This window comes from Anas platyrhynchos, chromosome 3 (assembly GCF_047663525.1).
Source record: "Anas platyrhynchos isolate ZD024472 breed Pekin duck chromosome 3, IASCAAS_PekinDuck_T2T, whole genome shotgun sequence".
NCBI lineage: Eukaryota > Metazoa > Chordata > Aves > Anseriformes > Anatidae > Anas > Anas platyrhynchos.
This window is the reverse complement of record NC_092589.1, coordinates 63,664,247-63,684,262: the sequence shown is the minus strand read 5'-3', so window position 1 is coordinate 63,684,262 and position 20,016 is coordinate 63,664,247. Positions and strand designations below refer to the sequence as shown.

Here is a 20,016-nt window from a genome sequence, read left to right as displayed (position 1 = left end):
ACAGATTTCTGGAGAAAAGTAACAGGACAGCTGAAAGTGTGCAATAGAGAAATACTAATTCTTCCACAGCTGAGTCTATCATTCAGAGGTGCTCTCCTGCTGTGAGTTAGGGATTGTACCACTGCAGACACATTCCTTTTGTGTAGAGGGCTGAACACGCCAGGGGCTCACAGTCAAACTGCCCTCAGCTGTTTTATTGTGGGAAGCTGTGAACAGCAGAGCTTCTTCCTGCCTTTTTACATCGTGTAGCTCTTTTCTGTGTTGACCTCTTTTGTAGGATGCAGTTAGGCCGTCCATAACCTAGCCGAGTTGCTGCCTGTTCTGTGTGAACCCTCTGTGGTTCACCTGGCTCTCTGCTGCTTTTGGCTCCTCTTCAGTTGCCTAGATTATTTTCATTTCCAATATAGATAATAGATGTCTTCCATCTGCATGCTCCCACAAGACAGAAGGAATTGGTTGTTCGTGATATAAATTGTGTGAACTTTATAATCTTGCTCTGTGAATTGAATGTGCCCATGTCACAGCTCCGTCTAGGCATAGGTGGCTGCAAAGGTGCAAAGTTCTGCAGCTCCTGCCAGTGGTGGCAGCCTTCTGGGCCTAGCGGGCACAGTCAGAATTCAGGGATCATCATGTTTTATGAAGCGTGTGAGCTGGGTGTTCTGTGATCTGTTTTGTAGTAAAGGAGCTAAAAATCTGTGGGACGCTGAAAATTGATTGTGAAAAGTCAGAATAGCCTTGGGCGTTCCAGCTGACAAGTCATGGGCTTAGGCTGACAGACTGTAGCTGCTCTTCCAAACTAGATACATATGTCCATGAAATAACACACATTAAAGCATGATAGCTTTGCTTTAAATTGTGTGTGATTTTTACTGATCTCTAGTTTGTATTGTTAAATGGACTGTTAGAAGCTGTGTGAAATCAGTATGCAAAGATGGGCTGTATGAACTGTTTTTGCTGGAACAGTGCCACTGTTTTTTTGTTTTGTTTTGTTTTTGTTTTTTTGTGAGGCCACCACGGTTACAGAAGCTTCTTATAGGCTCATCTGTAATGACCATGTTTTCTGGTAAAGCAAATCAAAATGTTACAGATATTTTATAATGCTATTTTGCTGTCTGGCATTCATTGCTACAAGTTCTGTGTTCACTCTTATTGCTGCACTGTCAGAGCATCTTCCCGTAGTGCATTGTGACAGACCTTCTTCTTCAGTCTTCAAGGCAAGAAGTGTGTGAAGTGGTGTTTGCTATGCAGAATTTTGTAAATGTGTGTTCAAACTGTATGCTTGAAAAAGCAAAACAGAAGAAATGCATTCAGGAAGTCCTGACAAGTGTTTTTACACATTTAATCCATTGCTGTAAGCAAATGCTGGTAATACCATAGTGGCTTGTGAGCTTGGGTCTTGATCCCAAATTTAACTCTGGAGACTTTGAAAGTAATTTGTGGACTTTACTCCAAAACATTGCATAAAGTAATATAGGCACACTCTTCCAGTGTGGAAGGATGCTCTGTCTGGGTAAATGCTTCCATGAAATACTCTCATTTTGAGAAAGATAGAATAGAGAAATGCTGTCCCCCTTGCTCTTTGGCCTCTCTTCACAGTTACTGTAAAGAGAAGGGAAGAAGAAAGAGGGAGCATGAAGCATTCACTTTTTTTCTGGTTTGTTCAGGGCAAAGCATTTCTAGAAGTCAGAGTGAGTGCTGAGTTTCCACAATGCAAAATAATCATAAAAGTCCTTTTCATTCCTTTTATTAATGGTACTTTCTGTTATTTAGAAAGTATTTGGTGCAACACTATAAATACTATATACATACAGTATAGCTTTGTATATTGTAGTAGGACAAAAGACTGGTATCTTGATGTGAGTTGAATCCTTGGTTATTGTCAGAGCCATCACAGAGTCTATCAAAGGAAGGTTTTATCTGCTGGAAGGTGATTCGTTTGGTGTTATTACAAAGAAATATGAGCACAACAGTTTCAAACACATAAAGCCACAAGATAGCTGGAGTAGGTTGGCTAATATTTTTCAGCATTGGTATACTCCTTTTAGGTACAAGGCTAGAGGAGTGCTTTCTGTGAGACCGGTTTTGAGACACCCAGATTCCATTTCTGTTGTTGAAACATATCTGTACTGAATTTTAGACATTGTTGTGTAAAATTGCTTTTCAGATTTTTATTTAAAAGTTTAACATTTTATGTATTCTAAATATGTCATGCTTCTTCATTTTTCTTTTATGCAGCACAGGCTCAAAATTACAACGTGATAATTGGCCAGGGTTCCTTCTGCAGTCTTTTCTGTGCTGCTTCCTTCTGCAGTCCTTACAACATAATTGTGTTCAAGGTCTGCAAAACTACCATTTTGACCTATGCGTAAAGATATTAGGGTTCTTGCTAATTTACATTCATCATCGTTTTGTTTTATACACAGTTCTTTGTACTCTCTTAGATATTAGAGATTATTAATATGCAGTGTTTTTAAAAATATTAATTAGCTATTAGCTAATTAGCTCCCCGCTAAAGAAGGGAGAGAACAGTGTATGAACTTCCAACCAATACTTTCAAGGTAGATACAGATAGTGATGCAGTTACAACAGTTAGTGAGAACAGAACCATTGTTTGTGTATTTTGCATTAGTAACTCCTAGGCTGGAGGGAAAAGGCAAGAATATCTGTTAATCTCCAGCCTAGTGGTTGAAACAGTGACTTCAGAGAGAGATTAAATAGAAACTGAATCACAATGACTGTTACAATATTTTATGCAAAGATCATCATATATACTAAGTAGATGCCTTCATGCTCTCTGCATGGCTTCTCATCTCAGCAAATATTTGCTTTGCAAAGTACTTGGTACGCAACATTCCTTCAGTAGGAGGGAGAGACAGTGTTTCTATTTAGAAAATAGACTGCTTTAGACTGCTTAAGCCCAGTCTAAAACCTGTTTCTTGAGCCCACCTTTGGGGAATGAGGAATGAAATCCTTAACTACTTTAACTTCCATAGACAAGCATGCAGGGTGGTGCAGCTACCTCTCCATTTGGGTGTGTTGTGTGCAATGGCCATCATGATATGTTATATGGCACCTTGATCTCCTGGGCAGGTCACAGCATCACTGCTCAGAACAAGGTTTGTTGGCCCTAGAGTGAGTTGAGACTCAGGGCTTGCAGTCACTGTGAGATGGAAATGCTTCCAGGATTCCCTAAAAGAGGATAGGCACGTTTCTAGTAGTATATAGCGTCAGATACAGAAGCTGACCTTTACGGTTAGGCAATAGTGGAAGTTACACTTACATAGTGGCTACAGTGTTCTGTAGTATTGGATATTACGGTAGTCCTCCTCACTTTGTTTGCTGCTTGAACCCATTTCTTGAGCATACTTAGAGCATCTCATTTTTTATCTTATTATTCCAATTTAACTGTGCATACTAAGCTAAGTCTTTTACACATCCAAAGACACGTGCATACCATGAGTTCCTCATCTATTCTTTATAGCACATTCTCCAGGCCTACATTTTCTTGTCCCTCTCCCCCATCCTGGGATACAATCCTGGATGGTCTTACAGATAAGGCTGACTAATTAGTGAGTAACATAGCATCAGACTTATTAAGTTTCTAGTCTTCTTTCTATCTAACTAAACAATGTAAAATATTGCAAATTTGGTTCTATTATTCTATCAGGGAGAGAGCCATATGTCCTTCTGACTCAGTATCACCAGCACATGTCAGCTGTAGTTAGCTCTGCCTGTCTTCTGTGGTTCTTGTGTCGCACCATAGGCAATGGCACTTATGCAAAATTTGATGTACATAATAGAAAATACAGGGATTTGTTAGTCTCTTGAGTGAAAGAATCTGATCAGCCTTCTTAGGGCAATTTACAGTCTTGGTTCACTGATTAGTCCTGGATTCTTTCAGGTAGTTTGAGGTCTAAAATGGTATTTTATTCTGTTTTGCTGACAGTTTCTCTCAGACTTCTACTTTTCTTTTGTACTGCTGGGTTATAGTAACATGTTCATAGCTCCATTTAAACCACTTAGAATCTCATATTGAATTTTTGCTTGTTATTGACTGTCTATTGCAGTTGTGCATGATTTTCGAATCTGCTTCCAAGTGCAGCCACATCATTAATCAAGGTCTTTAAACTTCTGGTTTAAAGTTTGGGTCTTGGCATTGCAAAACCCCACCTATCTGATAGTTTAGTGTGTTCTGCTAACCAAGCAACATGTTTCTACCAAGAGTCTGAATTTTTCACGTCTAGCATCATAGCTTCCCAATAGAGGTCTACTGCTGACTTACTTAGACTTGTTTTATTGATCTTTCAGTGAAATTTTAAATAGAGCCTTATGCTTGTTTAGGTGGTAACAAAGTCAGTGTTAAATGTGTTCATGTCTTCACTGTTTGCAGTTTAAGTTGAATATATCATAAGTTATTTAGAATTTTTTAATCCTTTTTAGTATATATTGTTTTATAAGCATAATAGGATGTCTGAAGAACTGTGTTATTTTTTCTCCCCCAGGTGTGAGGCAGCTAGCCCCCATATTCATCCTGTTGGATGGTGTAAAGAGCATAAAAGAACTCTCATCACCCCACCAGGTTTGTATCATACTACACATCTGAAGGATTTAAGCCACCTAGGAGAATTATGTCTTGCAATAAGCTTATTGCTACCTCTCCTGATTTTTTCTTTCTGTAATTAAGAATTGGCATTGCTAATTTAGTTTTTACTGGACATAATTTACTCAGAACAGAGGTACAATAGACTTTTGTTATTAAGTATGCACATGTGTGTTGCTTTAATAGAGAAATCTATCCAAAAAAAAGATACTAATGAAATCTGAACTTTGTATGTTTGGCTGAATGTATTCACTTATTGTAAGGCTTACATTGTGAGAATTCTACATGTGTGAGATTGTTGTGTATGAAAAACAACTTACTGTGAACTAAATATGTATGATAATGCATGGATGAGAAGATTGCCTTGTCTGATCAAGGAGTCAAACTTTTAAGCGGTCTTTGGAAGAGATGAAAAGAGTGAGAGAGTTCTGAGGAATGAAAGTATACTAATTGCTACTAAATACAATAAAACTCCTGTTTTTCAGGGCTGTTGCATGTAGCTGATTTAACTAAATGCTCTCCCTGCTATGGGAAAATGAAAATGGTTATGTGGGAAGTAGTACAGACCACAGCTTTATAAAAGTACCTGCTATCCAATTTATATCTCTTTGGCCTTTGGTGCCTGTACATCTTTAAACGACTTTTAAAAAGCAATATTACCAGCTGATAGGCTAGTACCTGGAACCTGGCAATGTAATACAGCATCTGTCCCACCTGACAGTGGTTAGGCTAGCTGTCATAGCACTGCTGTAGCAATTGTGTGTCTGTCAAATCAGAGCATTTGTATGCTGAAGCTTACACCATTTTGTCCCCAAACAGCTTGATAAGATTTAATTAAGGTTTAAGAAGATGTAGGCCAACACTCATACCAAAAATTTTGTTTGCTTTGTGTTTTTTTTCTAAATTAATTTTTAGCTAGATCTGTTTCCCAGCTGAATCACTCTGATCACTCAAATACAACTTCTATCACAGTGAGCTGGAAGGACTGGTTGGGAAATAGAACCGTTTCTCTTAGAAATGGTGACTTACGATGGCTTGGATACTTCTGAAATTATAAATAGTTGTTTTATTTATTCTCTTGATATTTTTCTTATCTAATTGTAGTAGGTTAGTTAGAAAAAATAGTTTTGTTGAAATAAAAAAAAAGCATTGACTTTATGAAAGACGGGCAAGCTGAAGTTCATATTCAAAGTCTTCAGTATTTTCATGCTGCTGATATCAACAAAGAATTTCAGAGAACAATTCATCTTTCAACTCTGTAAGAAGCCTTTTTATTCCGCAAAATGGAAGCTGGTCAACTGTACAGTTGGGCCAAGTAGTTCAACAGCTTGCTGATGAAGTTGAAGACTTGGAAGAAAGCTGTACATTATGGATCTGTAGCAGAAACTGCCATCCATGGTCTGACAACATGGAAAATTTTAATTGGTTAAAATAAGTTTTGAGAGAAATTCTAATTCTCAGCAATCTTAGAAAGTCATAAGTAGTCTGTCTGTCAGAAAGCTAATTACAGCCTATTATTCAGCAAAATCCCTTTTAAAACAAATGAGAATTGTTTTTGTTCTGTTCCAGATGATAAATCTGAATGTTTAAACTTCACATTAAACCTCTAGTGTAGATTAAAAGTGAAGGACAGGCACTGCCTGTTCTGTGAAAGGAAAGCTGTCTGTGTGTCACTTGCATAAAGTGTTTGTAAACATGACATTTTCTGAGAAGGGCAACATTTTCTTTGATGCCTATAAATTTGTTATTATAGTAAATGTCCCAGCTATTTTAGAAATTTGGTTAAAACAAAATTGCTAAAAGCATAGCAACTAGTCAGATGTGCTCTAATGTGTGTACAAAGCCATCACTGACTAGATTGTGTTTGCCAGTAAATTATTATTTGTAAAATACAGGATTAGGATTATAATACTTGAATAAGTTTCTTGAATAATGTGGCCAGATTTTATCAGTCCATGTTACTTATATTCTCAAATCCAAAGCAATTGTGATTGTTCTTTCTGCTAGCTATTCAGTATTGTATAGGAGAAGATGGTGTTTGTTTTTTTGTTTTTTTTTTTTAATGTACATGGTGTATGCGTCAGAGACAGTTTAGAATAGCCTTTCTTATTTTATGACTCTGAAGCATAAGTCAAAACAGTATTTTAAAGGTAAGTGTTAGGCATTCTGTACATTATGCATTATTTTTTACAAGGCAATGTTTTATTTTGCTAATATTTCTTTTGTGCCAGACTATCCACATGCAAAGCATTTTTCTTGGGAGAAGTATTTGGAAGAAACCAGTTCATTACCTGCACCTGCAAGGGCTTTTAAAGTGGTGAGAAAATATTTAAATTTTTCTCATGCTTTTAAGTGCATATGGTTAAAGAAGAGAATACATATATGATGTTTTTATGTTAATTAGTTGCATTATAGGAGGTTTATTTCTATGCAAGCTCACTGACATCAGATAATTATTATTAATAATTACTATTAGTTTATTATTTTAATTGTTATAAATGGAATTAAATGCTACAAAATACTACTAATTCAACTGTAATTTGCAATGGGAAATTACTGTCTAGCTATTAGAAATAATGAGTTAGCTACTGAGTCATCATATTGTATCTTGAACATGCGTATTTCTATCCCTACATTTTAAGTGGTGTAATACAGTGAGAACATAACACTGACTGTAGGAGGTCAGGCTGGTTGGCCATCTAGTCCATTCTCTGCCACAGTAGCCACAGGGCAGTTTATTATGTTTATTAGACTTCTGTGAGCTTGTGAATGGGGCATGTGGTCAGCATCCAGATACATCTCCCAAGCTTAACTATGTTGTTTTTTTTGTGAAGTCTGTTCTTTTACTTTAGGTTAGTATTTGCTAGCTTCTTTTAGTGACACCTATCTTCCCTGTCAGTAGTGAGCTTAGGATTTTCAGTGAGGATGCAGAAGGAATCACTGATAGAAGCCAGCATCAGATAGTTGGTAGCCCCTAGCCCCTTGCTTCAGAGCACTCTGAAGTTCATTTCCCTGAGCTTTTTTTTCAGATTAGACGCAAATTCTGAATAAAACTTCACTAAGGGCTGAAGTAGCAAGAGCAGGAAAAATGGTGCTTATGTGCAGTTTGTCCCTGCACATCCTTTCTTCTTATTAATATGTCTCAATACTACATTCTCAGCAAGAATTAAGGAGATATTTGATTATATCTGAGAGGAATAGTCCTTGGCAAAACAATGGAGGGCTGTGACCTTGAGTATGTCAAGCAAAAAGCAAATCTGTTAATTTTCTCTCCAAGCACCCATATTGCAACTTCTCCCTTTGCCATGCAAGGAATTGCCACCCCACAGGGCTCAGGGTTGGGAATGCCTCACTAACTGGCCCAAAGATTCCTCCATGCAGAAGGATCCAGCTGGTTGTGTCTGCACTGGGAAACTAAGCAGGGACATGACACAGGCGTGCAGGGATTGGTAGCATTTAATTGGGAGAGTGTGGCTCAAAACTGATCCAGAAACTGTACTAACAGACTGTGACTAGGTATGGTTTTGATTAGCATGGTTCCAGGACCGGCCACACAAAATAGTTCAGATGAGGGTATCCATCTCCATTTGAGGATGGAGAGGAAGGAGATCTTGACTGCATGGGCATCAGCTGTACTCTGCCTTTTGGTTTCAGAGCCAGAGGAAATCTATTCCCTGCTTTCTGTACTAAAATAAATACTAATTGTGATAACCGTAAGAAAGCAGATTTAATGGGAATAGAATGGTAATTGCCATTGGAATTTGGGTGAAGTGTTCCCAAGACGGTCACCGTATTTTGTACTGTATTATGGGTGAAAACAGTTTCTGTGCTGCAGCTGAGAAAAAAGCTTAAATGTTCTGGAATGTCATGATAGAAAGTCTTAGAGGGTCAGAGATGTTATTTTCCTGGGAATCTAAAACAAAAAGCTTAACATGTCTTGTGTATACGTTCCTTTAAAATTTTGCTTTAGATTTCATAGCTGTATATAAGAAAGATAAAATGTGATGCTCCTAGCATAGCCAACTATTTTGCCAAAATAGCATTATGAAATGGGTATTTGGTCCTGTTTGTTCTGAGTGAATGTTTACTGTCATACTATGGGTTACTTATGTTTTCACTAGGTGACTGAAAAAGGGCGTATCATCCATGACAAGAAAACACATGCTAAAAAGACAAATATGTTTCCTGTAGACAATTACATAGAAATTTCAGTCTGCTGTTAGGTAATGTTTCATGCAATACTGCACTGAAACTGATTGCAAAAGACCAAAATCTCCAGAATAATTTTTCTGGAGAGTTTAGGGAAAAAAAAAAAAAAAAAAAAAAAAAAAAAGTTTAAATTAAAGGGCCCTACTTGCTTGCATGGAAGGTTTGAATGGAAAACCTGGAATCCTGAAGTAGTTTTTTGCTTCTCTAGTTCAATAAAATTGGTTTGTATTATCGTTTCATATTTGTATTTGTTGGAGGAGAAGGACAGATTTGAGGAAGTGAAGGCAGGAAGTTTTCTATGAATTTTACATACTGTACCATTGTGAGGGTGTTAAGTTTTTTCTTCTGTTTCACATAACTCTTTTTTTTTTTTTCTAGAAACCTTCTCATGGCTTTCAGAAAAATATGAAACTTGAAGTGGTTGACAAGAGAAATCCGGTATTTATCAGAGTAGCAACTATTGTAGATACTGATGACTATAGAATAAAAGTAAGTTTCTCTGTCTTAATATATCATCTCGCTTGAGTTTCTGATGAGTACCTAAAAAAAACCAAAATCCTATAGTTGTAAAATTAAGCAAAAGAGTGATTTAGTTGCGTCCTTCTAAGCTTTTACTCATTGTTTTCACTGATTAATATGCATATAAATCCTTTGGAGGAGATTATTCTGTTATCCTCTAAGTTGCATGTGCTGACATAGGTAATAAAAGAGAAGAAACTAATATGTTGGGAAATTGTTTTGGGAATAGTTGATATAAAATAGTTGTCTACTTTATTGAGAGAAATTATGATTTAATAATCAAACGTTGAAGGGCTGCTATGATATTTGTATTAGGACTGGTAAAATATTTGGCCTGGTTTAACTGAATCTGTCTCTGTAAAATTCCAGAGAGAGATATAATTCCAGTGAGATATAAAAAATGAACCCTGATCTCTTGTGCCTTGTCAGTAACTTCTGCAATTCTGAAGTTTATAGTGATTATGGACTTTAGATTGGATTAATTTCAGATAATGTATTTTTAAGAAACTACAATTATTTTTTGTTTTATTGTACAAAAGCAGTTTACTCAGTGAAGTCCTTGACTGTTAGGACTGGCATATGCCAGATATCCAGTTAGATGGAGATGAAGGATATTTGTGTTTGCAGTTGCTAGAGGTTTATTAGGCATATCTGTATTTCAAGCGGGAAATGCAGCTGACATTCCATTTTGAACCTAAATTAGTCAGTGGTAGGGAGTTATCACAAGTCACTTTCTATCTAAGCATTAAGATGCTTAAGATTAAAAAAAAAAAAAATGGGGGGGGGAACCCTCTCAAGTCTAGTTTATTAATATGATAGGATTTGTAGCTTCTTAAGTGTTGTGTGTTGTTTTTTTTTAATTGTCCCTAGAGCATATGTTGAAGGAGTTCTGTTTGAGAATGAGTGTGTGTACATGCATGCCAAATTTTTTAGGAGTACAGAGGTTAAGAGCTGAATACATTTAGCTTCTGTCTGAAAAAGATATATACCACGTACTGGTGATTTTCTGGGATGTCACACACTTTGTTTTCTCTTCAGCTTCAACCCCTTATCTTGTATGGTCTGATTTTAATAAGATTGTTGTTTGTGTGCTATTTATTTACTTACTTATTTTTAAGATGGTTAAATGTCATTGAGAGGAAAAAAGGCAGCATTTCATGCTTAATTTAAGTATTAATGTGAGAACTAAACTTGTCTTGCTTTACTCTAAGGATTTGAGCCTGATGATGTAAGCCTGATGATGTATTTGGTAAATAACCAAATGACACCTCTCTCCTTACTTCACTGAAAGTGTATCTGAGTCCATAATTTAATATCTATGTATCTTCTCTGTAACACCCATAATTTTCTTAAATTAACTTGTCTAACAGAGTTAGCATTTCTAGAGATTACTCAGGGGATCTGATTGTATAGAGAATCTTTCTCATCTAAACTGCATTGTTCTCTTTTTTAATTTTAGGTCCATTTTGATGGCTGGGATAGTATTTATGATTATTGGACTGATGTAGATAGCCCTGATATCCATCCTGCAGGCTGGTGTACAAAAACAGGACACCCTCTTCAGCCCCCACTTAGTAAGAGAAATCCTATTATAATGTAGAGACGTTAAAAGGCCTGTGTACCATGCTAATGTTTTTTCTGCCAGTGTTGTCCAAGGAAGAGTAACAACTAGGATATGCAAAGTAATGTAAATGTGACATTTAGTGCAAAATCAACATAATTTGAAATGTCACTAATTAATCAATGTTTCATAGATAGTTTTACTGGCCCTTACTATAATCGAAATACGTTTGCCTGTGTGTATAAGAACTAGAGTCAAAACCTGAAGCATTAATAAAGATCTGTTGTGTGAAATCCAGACCCTCTTGAAACCAGTGATGAGAATGCTGTGGCACTTCAGTAGGGCCAGGGGATTACTCTTAAAATCTTCTGTCTACGTCCTCTTGACACTTAGCGTGCTTTTTAGCACAGAGGAATCCGGACTGCTCTGAGAAGGTGCTCCTTTCAAGTGCTGTGTCAAATCCTCAAAACCAGCTCCTGCTCCTTTTCGTCTTCAGCAAAGCAAAGAGACAAAATGCTGTCCATGTTGAAGATGAATCAAACAGAAGCATAGTACTGTCTTCATCAGCTTGCCCTCTCCGTGGATTTTGTTTTGCTTGTTGAAGAAATTGGAGGTCTGTCATAAATGAGATTAGAGGTTACAGGGAGAAGACACTTTGGTGGTAAAGATAATCCAGCCTATGCCACTGTGTTTCTAGATAGAGTTAGTGAAAACACTTTAGACAAACTTTTGAGCAGATGATTTTTAACCAAGTGCTCTTTTCTGGGCTTACATTATAGGTACTTGACTTGTGACTCTGAGGTATGGTTTGCATAAGTGCTGAGTGTTAACAGCTGTAACTGAGATAGGAAAGAGCTGTGCTTGGAAAATAAGAAATGCTGAACAACACTAAGTACTTTGAAAAGTTGAATGCAAAATAACAGGAATAAGGCACACACAAAAAGTGTGAATGTATTACCTGAAAATCTCTGTACCTCAGTTCAGCATTTCTAAAATGTCAAGAAGAAATGTTTCCTATCAAGAGTGAGATCAGAGTATATTCATTAGTTTTCTGAGCACTCCAGTGGTGCAGTGATGACTGCCTGTTAGGAAGTTAATCATTCTGCCTTCAAAGCAGAGTCTGAATAGAGTGCCGTAAGTGCCAAAACACAAAGTGAATAATGAGGAGAAAATAGGATGCTGCATCTCTGCTTCTTAAATTGGGATGTGCATCCTGTATACTCAATGAAGGAAGAGTCCAGAGGGAAAAAGTAGTATGTGGCCTCATAAATAAAAGTTCTATCATACTGCAAAAAAAAATGAATAAGATTGTGACATTTCTATTACCTGTGATTGGAGAAAAATTGTTTTAACCTGGGTGGGAGTGTAAAACACATAACTTCATATTGTTGGAGGTGTTAAAAGAAACAAAACTGCAGATGTCCTTCACATAGAATATGTTATTTCCTCTAGGTGGTCACATAGGAGCCACTGTTCATTTCTTCTAGTATGCAATTATAGGAAGTGATATTTTGATATTAGGTTAGTAAGAGAAAGGAAGATGAACACTATGACAGAAGGGGAAGTAACCATTCTTTACATAGAAAAAGAGTAGTTCACTGCAGGAACACTATTAAAATTGGGTGATTACTGAATAATACATTCTTCCAAATTAGACTTGGATGATTACTGTATTCTTTCAACAGTATAACTTTGTATTACTACTGTACGATATAGTATAGAATGTAGAATAGCATAAGAATATTAATATTGTTTCCAAGGAAATTTTGTTTCTAGCACATGCCTTCTAATTACATTATTTTTATGCTTCAATGACTCTTTACCAAAAAATTCAGCTTTTTTTTTTTTTTTTCAAAATTGAAGAGAAGCTGAGCTTATTATTTAAGGGTTCACACAAGTGTAGATATTCAACAGAACAGAGGAAAGTACTTTATATTTAGATGTTTTGATTTTGTTCCAGTAAGCTTTTCTGTATTTTGGGACATGTTTTTTCTATGTTGTGCATAGAATAAGTGCATAGCATTATCATTGGATACAAGCAAATAGGAAAATTAATATAATACTGATTCTTTAAGAAAAAGGAAAAAAAAAAAAAAGCTTTTTTTCCCTGCTTTAACCTAAATTTTATCTTGCCTGATTTTGAGTACTTCTGAATTATATGAAGAACTTTTTTGTCTTGCTATGAAAATTGTATGAAGGAATATTTTGGTGGTCAAGTTACTGGATCAGTTTTCTTGAAGATCTGGAGACAATTTGGCTTGAAAAGCCAAGTTCTAAAGAAGTTCCTTGTAGAAGCTCAGATTCTTTGCATCTGGATGTGCAAATAGGAATGGAGAAGTTACTGTAATATTTTTTGAACACTCAGCAGATGCACTTTCCAGTTCTACAATAAGTGATAAGATGAATTTTCAAATACGTATACCGTTTTTTTCTTTTTCTTTTTTTTTTTTTTTTTTTTGTCCAATTTCACTTATTTCTACAGGATCCCAACTGATCCAGTTATCAGTCTGTCTGCCAGTAAACAAGCAACACATAAATGTGATACCACATTATGTCTCATTATTGACAAGACTGCATCTCTTCAAGCTACATGTGGTAGCTTGGTTGACTGAACCTACCTGTTCTTCTAGAATTTTCCTGTTTATCTACTTTGTTTCTGGCTGGAACTGTCTTACCTTACTTAGTCATTCTTTGTAAGGAGGCTACTTCATATCTGGGTTGAGAGAAGGTCAACATAGACAAAAAGATTGTCAGTTTTGCTATACTGAAATACCAGGTAGATGTGCAGGAAATATTTAAGAAAGCAATAGATAAAGTAGAATAGTAACATCCTGTATTGTTCTGTAGTCAGTCACAATGTAAATCCTTTCTTTTTATTTGCCTCCTTAACTGTTACTGGTCACTGAGTCAATGCTTTCAAGGAACTGTATGTCACAACCCAAGGGTCTTGAATTACCATGTACTTATTGACCCCTTCAGAGAACTGTAACGGGACTGTGAGGCAAGACTGTCCTTCACAACAGCCACTATAGCAGGTTAACTCTTCCTCTGAGTCCACTAACTTGGTATGATATAGGCATCAATTTTGAATAAATGTAAAAAAGATAAAATTCTATTACACCCTTTTAAAGCCTATAGAAGTCTTGGGTCTTGGGTGTAGTTACAGTGTTGTAACATTAGCATAGGTGGCATTTGTTAAAAATACTTCTGGACGTGTTTTGAATGTTCATAAGTCTATGGGACCAGACAGAATTCATCCAAGGATACTGAAGGAGCTGGCAAAGTGTTTAACAAGCCATTTTTGATAATTTACCGGTAGTTCTGGCTAACTGGAAAGTTGTCTGGAGGTTAGTGAATACACAGTATACAAGAAGGACAGGAAGGAGGATTCAGGCAATTACAGGCCTGTCAGCTTGACCTTGGACACAAGGAAAGTTATAAAGCAGATCATCCTGAGTGCCATCACATGGCACATATGGAACAATCAAGCGATCAGAAGCAGCCAGCATGGATTCATGAAGGGCAGGTCCTGCCTTACTAACCTGGTCTGCTGTGACAAGATGACCTGCTTAGTAGGTGAGGGAAGGGTTTAGTAGATGCTGTTTACCTGTACTTTAGTAAAGCATTTGACACCATCTCTCACAGTATTCTCCTGCAGAAACTGTCTGCTCAACATTCGGACAGGTGTTCAGGTCACTGGGTGAAGAACTGGCAGAATAGCCAAGCTCAAAGAGTCATAGTGAATGGAGTTCAAGTCACTTGGAGGCTGGACACCAGTGATGTTCCCCAGGGCTCAGTATTGGGGCCAATTTTATTTAACATTTTTATTGGTGATTTGGATGAGGGGATTGAGTCCACCCTCAGTAAGTTTGTAGACAACACCAAGTTAGGTGGGACTGTGGATCTGGTTGAGAGTAGGTGCTCTGCAGAGGGATCTGGATAGGCTGGATCAATGGGCTGAATCCAGTTACACGACATTCAACAAGCTTAAGTGCTGGATCCTGACTGTGGGTCATAACAGTTCCATGCAGTGGTATAGGCCTGGGGAAGAGTAGCTGGGAAGTTGCCCAGAAGAAAACGATCTGGGGATGCTGGTCGACAAACAGCTAAACACAAGCCAACAGTGTGCCTGGATGGCTGAGAAGATCAATCCCATACTGGCCTGCATTAGAAATAGCATGGCCCTCAGTACTAGGGAAGTGATGGTCCCTCTGTACTCAGTAGTGGTGAGACTGCATCCCAACCTTATCTACAGGGAGGTGTCCGTGCCGACAGCAGGGAGATTGGAATTAAATGGTCTTTAAGGTCCCTTCCAATTCAGACCATTCTGTGATTTCATGAGTACTGTGTTCAGTTTTGGGCCCCTCTCTACAAGAAGGATGTCGAGTTGCTCAAGTGTGTGCAGAGACAAATGAAGCTGATGAAGGGACTAGAAAACAAGAGGAATGGCTGAAGAAATTGGGGTTGTTTGGCATGGAAGAGAGGAGTCTGAGAGGAGACCTCATTGCTTTCTATAACTACCTGGAAGTGAGGAGGGTGTTGGTCTCTTTTCCCAAGTGACAAGTGATGGTATTTTTAGTATTTTCAGCCTCTTGCTTACTGGAAAATTCAAGCTAAAAATGGAGGTCAGTACTCATTATGAACAGTTCCCTGTCTTCAAGAACAATAGAGTGTCTGTGCTCTTGCAAAACAACCTGGTTCCAGTTTCATGTAATTAATAGAAGATAAATTTGAGTCTTACAGTTCCTTTAAGAATTACATTCTTTATACAGATACGGCTCTCCTGTAGAAACTTACTCGGAGTAATTTTATTTCTCCAGTGAAATAGATTGTTTGAATCTCCATCATGCTTTTGCAAACTGCATTTTTAATTACTTAAAGTTTTGTTTACTTATTTCTTCTTCATGTTTAATACGATATTCTAGTATCCCTGCATATTTAATGTAACTTCTAAAAACTAGATAACTTTTGTAATTTCATATGTAATTTCCCCTGACATACAGGTCCCTTGGAGTTAGTGGAAGCTTTAGAGCATGGAGGGTGTCCCACAGCAGGATGTAAAGGAGTTGGGCACATTAAAAGAGCAAGACATATCGGCCATCATAGGTATGTGCTATGAAACTGATTTTATTCAATTTAGTAATGTGTGCACACATTTTTTTCTAATTGCTGATCACAAGAAAACAGATCCAAACTGGAAAAAAATACTAAATTTTGTAAACTTAAATATGCGATGATTTCAGTTGCCATGGTAAGCCTGCTGAAATAAACATTAGCAATCTGTAACTTCATTTCACCAGGGTGTGCCAAGATAAGATTTGTCAAACATTGTTTTTGTCACAATTGATAGATTCAGCTTTTTTTTTTACAGCTCGGATGTTTTTGTTCTGCTTGGTTGGTAGGGGTGAGGATTTGCTTGTCGGATTGGAAAAATGCTGAAAATAAAAATTCCAAGTAATGTTCCCAAATTACAGCCTGAACAACTTGCTTTTTATACCTAGTTTTTCTGAAGATCCTTTTGTTGAGCACCTTCTGAAATACAATACAGAAATGTGAACATCCCAGGCTCTCCTGGAGGAGAGTTGACACAAAGAGCACAGTTGCATGGGAGAATAGATTGGGGCATAGACAGAGAAGGACAAAATAAATGGGAATATTTACTAAGTCAAAAAGGTACTATTTTAAAAATATTTACAATATGATACGAATCCTGAATGTTTCAGTATGTGAAATACAATTAATACAATATGTTGGAAATTAAATATCATAAATAGCATCCTATAACCTTTTAGCAAATCAGTTTCCAAACATTTCCTTGGATTTTTTTTACCATTAAACAGTCATAGGATCCTCTAATGCCATGCCATTTTGTGCTTTCTGCTGTCATATGGCTAGAGGATTGTTCTTTGCTAATTTATTTGTTTGTGGTTTTCAAGAATATTATCAAATTACCATGATTCAAGAGACAACACTGCAATCTTTTTTGCATTTTTGGTGGCAGAATTATGTCCTGCTGGCCAGAATTAGGTTACAAGGTTTTGATAGCATATCACCACTGGTTCAAGGCATTACTCATCCCTAACAAAGACATCTGCCAGCAAAATCCCCTGCATGTATGCAAGTTTAATTTGCAAAAGGCATCTTTTCTTGTAAGAAGCTTTTTCCTATGTACAGCAGAGGCATTGTGTTTGTGTATTAGGAGGCAGAACAGCCTTTACCTACAGGAAAGGATATGGCTAGGATAGCTCTGGGAAAAAAAAATAGAAAAAAAATAGCTGCAGTATGAACTGTGTTGTTGATCTTTCAATCATGGTACAGACCATGTCTGTCTTGCAGATTATTCTCACCTTTTTCCTTCTGTCTTTTTCTGTCCGTGTTCTTTTTTATTACTATTACTATTTCGTTTTTTCTGCCTTCCCTTTTGAGAAGCTTTGTTGATCTTAATCAGTAGGCATAAATAATATAGTTGATGCTTAAGAGGTACTTGTTCTTTTTTTTAGAGTTGCTGAAAAAGGTTCCTGGTTGCTTAACTGAAACTTGTTTTATTTCATATTCCAGTAGACTGAGTCTTGTATGATTTATTAATAAATCTGATGTGTAAAGCAATAATTTCAAATTCAGGGTATTATCTTCCTTAACATGTGCTATCTCAATTACTTAAAATCACGTGAACATAACCAGTCAGCCCAAGGCTGAAACTTAAAAGAAAAAGAAAAGAAACTGTATGTGAATGTGTCAGAAAAGTTTTTCATTTGTGAGCTTCTCTCTAAATAAACTTTGGCATTAAAACTTCTAACGTTTCACAGGGAAAGGATGAGTAAGAGGTATGTCTAGTTAGTTCATGTATTCTTTGCTTTTATAACTAGATTTTTCCAAGCTATTTAAAGTTATTATACTTACTCATACTGAATAGTGAGAAAAGTAATAAACTCATGGCAATGTATTGTGTTTTATTTTTACTATAGTCTTAGCAATCCTGTTATTTACATGTTAACTGTTAGTTCTAAAGGAAGAAAATATAATCTAAGGTATTTTTTTTACCATAAGGCAGAGAAAATTGCTGTTAAATAGAAAATAAATTACCACTATAAATATCTTTTTCTGTAACTTTATTAGTGGTGGGGTGGTTTTGTTTGTTTTGTTTTGTTGTTTGTTTGTTTGTTTTTTCCTTGAACATTTCTGAGGAAAAACATTAATTTGTTGTTTATCTGGAGTCTAGATTTGAGGGTCCAGGTCACCCCCCAGAATCTACAATGGTACCATTACTTTTTTCCTGAATTAACAAAGACATTTTGAAATTGGTATAATTATCCACATCAGGTTGCAGTCCCTTGGCTCTTCTATTATGGCAGCCTTGAAATGTATTTAACCATGCTTATCTCTTTTTTTTTTTTTTTTTTTCATTATGAGGTGCAATATCTATCTACAGCATAAATGCCTGTGTGCAGAAAAGATGATAATTTAAAATGCTAAATAGTTCTGAAAGCATTTTGAGAGCTTGTTTCTAAGGAACCAGATGAAAGGCTTGGTAATTAATTATGTAGTGGGGCTAAAGCATTTACTTTTTGGAAAAGTCGATGTTAATAAGGACTTGCTGTCTATCACCATTTGATCTAGGATTTTGTGCTGGGCCCTTGAAACTGAGACTGGTGTGTAAGTTGGTAGCATCATGCAGATTATCTGCATATTTATGATAGATTGTGAATTGTGTGCTTTCTGACATTTAATGCATGCAATAATTTTCAAGTCCAAATTGCAAAGAAGAACACTCAGTTGTAAACAGGTCATTAGTGTTTTGGGTCAACTCTCAACTAAAGATCAAATCTACTTTAGCCAGCAGTTCTTAATTGTCATGGTTTTCAAGCAGTTAGAATGGGGAAAAATATAGATTTGTAATTCATAACTAATGGCATAAACATTGTTAAAGAACACAAGCTAAAATTTGCATGGTACCACTTACATACTAGTGACTCTGTACTTGTATTAACTAGAAGCCTGCTCCAACCATCAAATAAACATGGTAAGAAATAAAAAATATGCTGAAATGTTTAGGGACCAAAATGTAAGCTTGGAGAGCATTTTATCAGAAACTTCACATCCATTATGTGGAAATGAACTGAATGTGCTGTGATAGAGGCTATGTTCTCAGAGAACCATGGTGCAGAAGCACTGGAAGCCTCAGCTCAGCAGGATGTTCCATCTACTTGCTCAGCATCTGCTGAAATAAATCTCATCTGATATTGATGCCAGTCTCCGGTTTATTTTCTTTTATGTTAAGGTTATTGTCTCAAGCCAAATAGATTATAAACTATTGTTGACTCAGATTTATATTGTTGGAGGAACTTTATTTAAAAAAGAATGCATCAATGATAAACATATATTGTAAATTGTGATAGAGAACACCTGTATAATTTTCTGCAGAATAGTTAAAAATGTTTTCATAAAGTCAACTGAAGTAAAGACATCATTTAGTTAAAATCCAGAAAAGAAAGAAAAAAACACACACACATACACAAAAATTAATTCTCACAAAATAAAAATGTTGTTTAATTAAAAGAGACAATATTCAGGGATAATTTTTCAGCTATTTCATAGAAATGCTACTGGTATTTAACTCAGATAGAATTTCTGCAGGTGAAAAGTAAGAACACAGTTTGCTCTGCTACTTTCTGTGCTTTTTGGGCAGTCAACAGGTCAAACAGTACATGATACTTCTCAAGATTGTTCTGCTTTGCAAAGCATGCATTGTACAGATCTGTCCTGGAGTACCAAGTGGAGTACTGAGTTTGCATTGAGGCTACAGAAAACATCCCCCAGATATTTGTCATCACATTATTACTGAAGATGTCTTACTGATTGCATATCGCCACCAGCAGATGCAATCATCAGAGTGTAGCCTGTAGAAAAAGTCTAACCCATCAGTTAGTCCAATCTACTTGTTTGACCCATCAAGGAAGATAGTTCAGTCAAATTTGGGTGAATTTTCCTGGAGCTGCCATATAACCTCATCCCTTCACAGTGCTTGGCAATAACCTGCACCTAGAAGTTGCATCATGGACTGCAGTTGGTGACATTTGCAACCAGTACAGATAAACCAGGACAGCTATCTCTGGTTTCACCTAGGTTT

At 36.6% G+C, this 20,016-nt stretch overlaps 1 protein-coding gene across 12 annotated transcripts in view; it reads left to right on the top strand.

Annotated features, from left to right (window-relative positions):
* The window catches only part of L3MBTL3 (L3MBTL histone methyl-lysine binding protein 3), an 88,410-nt gene that overhangs the window by 46,577 nt on the left and 21,817 nt on the right, over positions 1–20,016 (top strand). For all 12 annotated transcript variants that reach the window (XM_027454535.3, XM_038176754.2, XM_038176751.2 and 9 more), the window contains 5 exons: positions 4,503–4,579; positions 6,832–6,917; positions 9,188–9,298; positions 10,788–10,902; positions 15,893–15,995. In XM_027454535.3, coding sequence (XP_027310336.1) covers positions 4,503–4,579; positions 6,832–6,917; positions 9,188–9,298; positions 10,788–10,902; positions 15,893–15,995 — 492 coding nt within the window. The remainder of the gene's footprint in view (positions 1–4,502; positions 4,580–6,831; positions 6,918–9,187; positions 9,299–10,787; positions 10,903–15,892; positions 15,996–20,016) is intronic.